Source organism: Phoca vitulina, unplaced genomic scaffold (genome assembly GCF_004348235.1).
Source record: "Phoca vitulina isolate PV1807 unplaced genomic scaffold, GSC_HSeal_1.0 scaffold26, whole genome shotgun sequence".
Classification (NCBI taxonomy): domain Eukaryota; kingdom Metazoa; phylum Chordata; class Mammalia; order Carnivora; family Phocidae; genus Phoca; species Phoca vitulina.
This window is the reverse complement of record NW_022589729.1, coordinates 18,131,593-18,139,930: the sequence shown is the minus strand read 5'-3', so window position 1 is coordinate 18,139,930 and position 8,338 is coordinate 18,131,593. Positions and strand designations below refer to the sequence as shown.

Genomic DNA, 8,338 nt, shown 5'->3' with positions numbered 1-8,338 from the left:
GACCACACTGAAGAACTTGAGCTTTACCTCAGGGAACCGTAGACACAGGTTTTATGTCAAGTCCAACTAGGATTTTAAAGATACGACTCTTTGGTGCCTACGTGGAGGGTGTATTGAAACTCTGTGCCTCAGTCTCCTTGTCTGTAAAATGGTGGTGGTGGTGATAGCTTTTAAAGTTACAGGTGGGAATAGATCCGGTATTTCCACACAGGGCCTCCAACACACTGTGAGCTCTGTACACACCCTCCCGGCCCTGACCTCGCTTGGCTGTGAGGCCCCTTGTACAGGGAGGGTCAAGAGACAGATTCTCTTGTCTCAGGTGGGCCAGGCCGTGGCTCCGTTCAGTCACAAAGGTCTGGGAAGAACCCACACGGCGGCATTCAGATTCATGGCGAGCATCCTCTTAAAACAGGCTGGGCCAGGTTAAAAATGGGCCTACCTAGGAGGACGTGGGGGCGCGTCCCAGCTCCCCACACGGAAGGGCAGCCCGCTTGGAGGGCCTGGTGCCTGCCTCTGGGCCCTAGCACTGCGGGCCTGCAGTCTCTGTCTCTCTCAGGAGCTACTCAGTGTCCTCTTTAGAGGCTGACGTCCTGGTTCAAAACAGAGCTTCTGGGACCCACCCACAGGATTCCAGTCAGTACGGGTGTGGCCCAGGAACCCGCATTGTTGATGAGCTTCCCTGGTGATTCTTACACAAGCTAAGGCTTGAGAACACTGAGGCAGAGTTTGCAAATATCCTGCAGAGGACACAGGAATGGGCCCACATAGGCCAAAGGGCAGGAGGTGGTAGACACCTGACTAAACGCCACCCCCCAACCCCAACCTGACAGCTGAGGCCAGGGGAGCCAGACTGGGTGACAGGACAGACCCCCACAGGGGCCCGGCCGTTCTCCCACTGCACCCACCATTTGCCCTCACGGGGTGTCTCCCTTCAGCAGCGGGCGCCTCAAAGGATCGCCACAATGAGCCCTTTGGGGTTCACTTCCAAGCTGCTTCAGTGATTTTTGTCAAGGGTAGGAATTCCTGGCTTTTCCCTTCATCTTGCAGAGAATCCTCAGCCAGTTGGGGGTGGTAAGGAATGGGCCAGGATGGCCTGAGGTAGCTTCAGATTATTTCCCTTGGAAGCTCCGAGTTTCGGCAGTCATTTCAAGTAGCTGGGTCCTTTCCCTGCACCCTTTGCAGAGAGACATGGGGGTGTGCGTGGGGGGGAGACAAGAGATGGGAATGAGGACAGGAGAGAGGGTGGGAAGGAGGACTGGGAGGAATGGAGTGATAAAGGGATGGACAGGGAAAGGGAGAGGAGAATGAGGGGAAAGGGGGGCAGAAATGAGGGGAACAAGATAGAGACCTGGAAGAGACGGGTGTGTGTGTGTGTGTGTGTGTGTGTGCACGCGTGCACATGTGAGGGGGCTGGGGCGAGAGCAGGGCTAGCCTGGAAGGCCATCCAGGCCACTGTGCTCGTGCTGGTCTGTCCCAGTCCCAGTCCCCGGCTTCCTGCCACAGCGATGGGCCCAGAGCGGGCTTAGTGCTGGAATGTAAGTGCCTGTGGGAGCCTCCCCGCTGGCTGAGTGGGGGAGAGCTGCTGACAAATCTGCCTGGAATATCTGAGTTTTTCCACACGGAAAGAAGAAACATATACACAAACCAGTCTTATCATAAGCCCGGCAGAGTGACTTGGGACGGAAAAATTCCATTATTGAGAGGCAGACGGGGGAGGCGCCACCAACTTCTGGCCAACACGCCCCACCCACCCCCACCCTGCATGGGGACACCTTTCCAGGAGCCCTCACATCCCTGCTGCATTCCGACCCTCTTGTCCTAAGTACTGTCAAGGACCTAGATGTGCCCCGTGGGAGCACGGGAGCTCGGTGACCCAGAGAAAACCCACCCTCCTGAAGTGGGGATGGTGTCTTACCAGCCCTCACCCCTGGCCCAGGAGGCAAGAAATCCGCCCCAGTGACCATCAACTTGGGAGGATGCACATGAGCCTTAAACAGAGTTCCCAACACCATTGCCACCCGGCCCCAGCAGGTCACTGGGTGCCTTCTGTTCTCGCTGGGCCAGGCAATTCCTTGTCTCCCCGCCCTGCAGGAGCCATGGCCTAAAGGGTGTTAAGAGATGAGTTTGGGATTAGGTACCAGTTGGGAGCTGACAGGTGAATTCATTTCAGTCAACATTTATTGAGCACCTCTTACTTGCCCTGTACCGTGTGATCAGAAAGACCAGCAAGACGCAAATCAGGTGGGGGGGCCTGGGTGGCTCAGTTGGTTAAGCGACTGCCTTCGGCTCGGGTCACGATCCTGGAATCGCGGGATCGAGTCCCACATTGGGCTCCCTGCTCAGCAGGGAGTCTGCCTCTCCCTCTAACCCTCCCCCATCTCATGTTCTCTCTCTCTCTCTATCTCATTCTCTCTCTCAAATAAAATCTTTAAAAAAAAAAAAAAAGACGCAAGTGGGGAAGGCAAAATGTAAATTGTGACTCACATCATGATGATGTGAGTGTTAGAGACGCAAGCAGCTTGTAGGGTCCCAGAAGAAAGAGTGAGGATCAGGTCTGGGCAACTCTGGGAAGACTCTATGGCATTTGGATTAGACCTTGAATACTGAAGAGGATTTCAACAGGGAAAGAAAAATGGGGAAGTATTTTGCTGATTCTTGAAACTGCACCTACAAAGTGAGATCAGAGATGTTTAAACACTGTCCTTTTTACCACACCAGTTGGGTAGTGTAAAGGCAAAATTGTGCATTTGAGTCCAGACTGTGACACATTTTGGGGGCTAGTCACATGTCTTCTCTGAGCCTCAATTTTCTCATCTGAAAAATAAGAATGTCAGCCATTTCACAGAGTTGCCATGAAGATCAAGTCATTCAAGCCCAAAGTGCCAGCCCCACAGTAAGCACTGGATGCATATTTCTTGAGTAAATATAACACATAGCATTTGACGAGAGACTTTTACAAACATTTTAATTCTCCAGCAACATTTTATTACGGTCCCGGCTCACAGTCTAGCAATAGAAAGTGTTACTGACCCCCAAGACTCCCCACTTCCATGGGAGGCTGAGCTCTGCATCCAACAACCTGCCCAACAAGGGAAGAGAAGTCACGTGCAGAGCTGTAACCCTGCCCTCAACTAGGGTGAGAGCGTTTCCCCTCAAATGTCTATGGAGGGGTCCCACAATCCCAGCTACTCACTGTCTTGTGCCCATTTTCAGAGTGGGGTCTGTGAGGCACCTTAATCAACTCCTATAAAACATAGGCCAGTATCCAACTCCCTGGATCTCTGGAGGTGGGGTCTGGGGATCTGCATTTGGAACAAACTCCCACTCCTAAGGTATGGGAACGTTCGGGGCTGTTGGCGCCCCTGCCTGGACTGCCCTTGCTCAGACAGACACAGGGCTTCCTCCATTCAGGTCTGTGTTTAAATGTCTGCCCTCGGAGAGGTCTCTCCTGGCCGCCCGACCTAAGAGTTGCCCCTGCCATTTTCTATCCTCTTCATGTGCTTTACTTTTTACCATGAAGTACTCAGGACCTGACCCTATATTACACTTATGTTTGCATGCTTATTATCTGGCTCTCCCCCGAAAATGGAAGCTTCAGGAACATGTTCGTTCCGCTGTTGGACCTTTAGCGCCGACAGCAGCGCCTGCTAGAGAGCGGATCTTAGCTACTTGTTAAATGAAGAAGTGCTCTGTACCCCGGCAGGTGCGCTGGTCACTAGTGCTGTCTGCCAAATAGTTCCAGCTCTTTCCCCATTCTGAGCACAGGACGGCATTGCCCCCCTTGTGGAGGGCGGGCTCTACGCCTCGGGGCTCTCTTGGCTTCCTTCTGCACAGTGGCCGGCAACATGTGATGTGGTGGCTGCTCCATCAGCCTGGGGCCCTGAGTGGCTTTGAAGAAGAGCCTCCCTGCCAACTGGCAGAGGGCATGTCAGAGTGAGAAAGAGGTTTCTAGTTTAAAGGCAGTGAGATTTGCAGGTTATTACCGCAGCATAACCTAACCTGTCCTGACTGGTCCAGTGAACTTATGCAAACAGCTGTTCTCTCAGAATCACTGGGAGGTCCCCGACATGCTCTGGGGATTTCAGCGACTTCAGATGCCTCAAAGCCAAACAAAACCAAAAACTTCCCCTTCAGAAAGTCAGGATGCATTCTGTCCTTCCCCTTTCCTTCCTACTGGGAAGCTCAGCAGGGGGTGGGCGGGGGACAGCCCTGACACAGCTCCACCCCCCCCACCCCCCCCACCCCCACCCCCGCCGGGGAGGAACCAACACGCTCCCGGACCACCTCTGAAGTGACCTCACACACTGACCACACACTCCAACAACTGGCATAATCTTTCCCCTTGGTCAAAAATAAAAATAGCACACCTACTCTTCTGGGAGTGAGTCACAAACAGAAAAAAGTCGATGGCTCTGGGCCAAGAGGATCTGCAAACACGGGAAAAACTCCCAGTGGACGTGTCTCAGCAGATGCTGTGCTTTCACCCTGCTGGCCCGCCGGACCAAAGAGCCATCCAAACAACTCTGAACCTCAAGCATCGGACACTGCGCCAGGCCAGGCATCGTCCTGACCCTCCACTGAGACTCGGATTTCTTTAGTACTTCCTCCCTGGGGAAGGAGGACTGACTTGAGAGAGAGAGTGTGTGTTGTGGGAGGGGCTGCTCCTTCAGGGAAGAAGGGGACTGGGCTGGGAAAGATGGTATCAGAGGAGGCAAGTCCCAGGCAGGGAGCCTCCTGTTAGGGGTCAGGGGTGGCAACTACCTCTCCCAACCTCAATTTCTTGGCTCAGGCAGATGAACCTTAAGATAAACTTGATAAACTTTTTGGGTTGGCTACATGAGGTTATGTTATCCCCATCTTCATCTCCGTTCCCATCCCAGAAGCCAAATGTAGGGCTCTGGCCCTGAACAATCTCCTCCACCATCCAGGGCCGAGAGCAGCCACCCCCATTCCTCCAAATCAGAGCTGGAGCAGGAAGGGAAACCCAATTTTTCTGTGCATCTCAGACAAATGGGAAGGGGTTTATGTCTGGTTGTTCCAGACAGTCCTCAGTTTCCCAGGGCTAAAGGAGACACTCATCCAATGAGCCTCTCTATATGGGGGACCTGGCCTGGGCTGCCCAAACTCACGCTTGGGGGGGGCAGGGAGGGGGATGGAGGACAGAGATGGCAATTGTTGGCAATTATTTCACAAATGGCATTTTAGAACTGGCCTTTCAGAGATGTGCTCATTGCCGGGTCCTTTCTTCTTGCCATACCCAGCTGTCACCCAGAGCTCAAGCTGGTTCCACACCCTGGACCTCACCCAGCTCCCTGCCTCCTGGGAGGGAGTGATCTCCTCCAACGAGTCTCAAGCCTGTGGTGATGGATGGATAACAGAGGGGTGGATACAAGCAGATCTTTATACGCAATGCAGGTTTCTGCAACAACCCCAAGAAAACTGCCGAAAAAGTGGAAGAGGTGGGAATAAGAGACCAAAAAGGAGAACTGTACTTTCCTGCATGAACATTCAGCAGAAAGCATTCAGGGATAGAAGCCCCCTCCCGCCCCCCGCCATGAGTTTTTTTCAGTGTGCCCACTGAAGTTCACCTGCCCTGTGGGGAAAAGAACGGAGAAGCCCCCCTTATCACCACCCTAGATCTAGAGTAGTGGAGTCCTTGGGCCAGCAGCAGCAACACCACCTGGGAATCTGTTAAAAATGCAACATCTCAAACCTCAGCCCTAAACTCCTACTGAGTCAGAAACTCTAGGGGTGGAGCCCTGTAATCTGTGATTTAACAAGCCTTCCAACGGACTGCACGCCAAAGTTTGAAACCACTGATGGGAGAAAAAGCAAGGTTCAGACAGGGGAGCGGAAAGGTGGGGGAGGGAGTAAAAGGGGTGGCTCATGATGCACCCTCCCTCATCTCAACTCCTTCTGCTCTGTAACACCGTGGAGTTGCCTATTTTCCCTTGTGCCCAGAAACCACCTCCTCAAGTGAGAAGCTCCAGCCTCTCGTGAGACCCGGGGACGCGGCATTACGAATGAGGAGGACTTTCTGATTGCCACCACCATGAAGGAGAAGCCATGGACCAAAGCAGGCTGGGAATTCCCTGACCACTCGACTCTTGAAATTTTAGGAATTACCTAAAAATTACCTCCAAGGGGAAAGAAAAAGCAAAAGTGAAGATTCCCCTACCAGACGCTAGGGGGAGTCCCATCTCTGGCCTGGGAAGAAGAGCGTGCGTCTCAGGTCTAGAGGAATTTAGATTATTTCCAAAGTTGGTTGCTGGTGACCTGTGTTAAATCAACCAAACTGAACCCCAAGTTTTAAGAGGACAGTCAGTGATCACCGCGTCAGAGTGGTGGATCGCAAAAGCATTTACCTGTCTTCCCATTCCCAGACCAATTTACAGGCAAAAACAAAAACCTAGAGAGGCTGGAGAGGGCCCCGGGTCATGCAGCTGGCCTGTTCAAAGATCCAGCAGTCCCGTTGCCCGCCCACGAGAGACGATCAGAACAGGCTACGTAATTTGTAGGACCTAGTGTAAAGAGAAAATGACGGGCCCTCTGTTCAAAAAGTATTAAGACTTTCAAGACGGTGAAATCAGAGCATCCAAATGGAAGGGACAGAGGAGGTTATGAAGCCGGCTCCGGCGCTAGCAGGAAGGAGTTCGTCTTCGGGTCCCACAGGTGAGCTGTCCGTCCCTAATACAGAGTAAGGCTTTCGGGGCTGGTGTTTCCACAGTAGTTCCTGGAGCAGCTGTGGGGAGAGGAGGGTTTGGTTTAGGAAGATAAGCTCTCCCAAGCCATGCGGCGAGGGAGCGGTCTCACGATCCCCCAGGGCCCCCGATCATACAACCCCAGTCTTCCGGGAAAGGAATATCCTACCAGACAGGGCTGCCCAGAGAGGGGAAATCCAGCAAGAGTGAAAGTCGCAGGCGGGCTAGGCGGCTGCCCGCGGTCAGCCTCGGAAGCGTCCCCCGCGGCGCGTCCCTCGGCGTCACGGGACTCGGCGCTGCTGCGGGAGCCGGAGCGCCGGCGGGGCCTGCCCGACCCACGCGCGGCCTGCTGGCCGGGGGGCGTCGGCGGCGTCGGGGGCGGGTGGCACGGCCCACACCCTCCCGTGGGCAGGAGAAGCGGGAGGGTGGCGCGCGGACACCCGGCCCGGGGACCTCTCCAAAGACCCATCCCCAGCGAGTTCCTAAGCCCTTCCCTGCCGCCTGCTCCCTCACCTGGGCGTGTTGGGGTGCAGGTTTGCGGGGGGGAGGGGGGAGCTGGTGTTGGGGGAAGTGATGGGAGAGGGAAGGAGGCAGGGCTGAAGGCAAGACGGTCCCGACAGCAACGCCTCTTCAACGGCCCCGGTCGTCCGGTCCGCTCCCCGCAGACGCCCCGAAATCTGCGCTGTCTCCCGCGCCCCCAGCCGCTCGGCCGGTCGGGGGTTCCCCGGGGCGCCCTTCCTGCCGCGCGCCCGTCTCCCCGCCCCCGCCCCGCCCTGCAGGCTGCGGTCCCTTTAAAGGCGCGCTCGTGTGGGGCCGCCCTTCTCTCGAGGCTGACTCGGGAGCCGCGCCGCCGCCGCCGCCAGCCGCAGTCGCTCGCCAGGCATGGCCATGGCGTCCCCGGCCATCGGGCAGCGTCCCTACCGGCTGCTCTTGGACCCAGAACCGGCGCGCTACCTGCAGAGCCTGAGCGGCCCCGAGCCGCCGCCGCCCCCCGGCCGCTCCTCGCGCCGCTGCGCCCCCGCGCCCCTCTCCACTGCGCCCGGGGCGCACGAGGGGCGCGGCGCCCGGAGGGCGGCCCGGGGGGACCCGGAGCCCCAACCTCGGGCCTCGCGACCCGCCCGCCCTCTCCGGCCTGGTCTGCAGCAGAGACTGCGGCGGCGGCCTGGAGCGCCCCGGCCCCGCGACGTGCGGAGCATCTTCGAGCAGCCGCAGGATCCCCGCGTCCCGGTGGAGCGAGGCGAGGGGCACAGCTTCGCCGACCTGGCGCTGCGGAGCGGCCGGGGCTGGTGTGACCTGTGCGGACGAGAGGTGCTGCGGCAGGCGCTGCGCTGCGCTAGTGAGTGTGAGGGCAGGGCAGGGGAGGGGCGCGCGGGAAGCCCGCAGGCCGCCGGGGGGCGGGGGGGGGGGGAACTGCCAGGGGGCTGGCGCAGGGGACGGTCATTGCTCTTCTCCACTTCAACCAAGGGAGACACGCCCGGGGGGACTGCTTCTTAGTCCCCTGGCGGGTAGGCTTTAGTGACTGCCCACCGCCCAGGTATGGCGATGCTGTGTTTGACAAATACCTCTTTCCCTGACAGGTGCGTACCCCGCCCCTACACACACACACACACACACACACACACACACACACACACACA

General features: G+C 56.8%; 1 protein-coding gene across 1 annotated transcript in view; it reads left to right on the top strand.

Annotated features, from left to right (window-relative positions):
* The first annotated feature begins 7,108 nt into the window (after positions 1-7,108).
* The window catches only part of RASSF5 (Ras association domain family member 5), a 66,100-nt gene continuing 64,870 nt past the window's right edge, over positions 7,109-8,338 (top strand). The window contains exon 1 of the mRNA XM_032422132.1: positions 7,109-8,037. Within this exon, the coding sequence (XP_032278023.1) occupies positions 7,584-8,037 (454 nt within the window). The 5' untranslated portion in view covers positions 7,109-7,583. The remainder of the gene's footprint in view (positions 8,038-8,338) is intronic.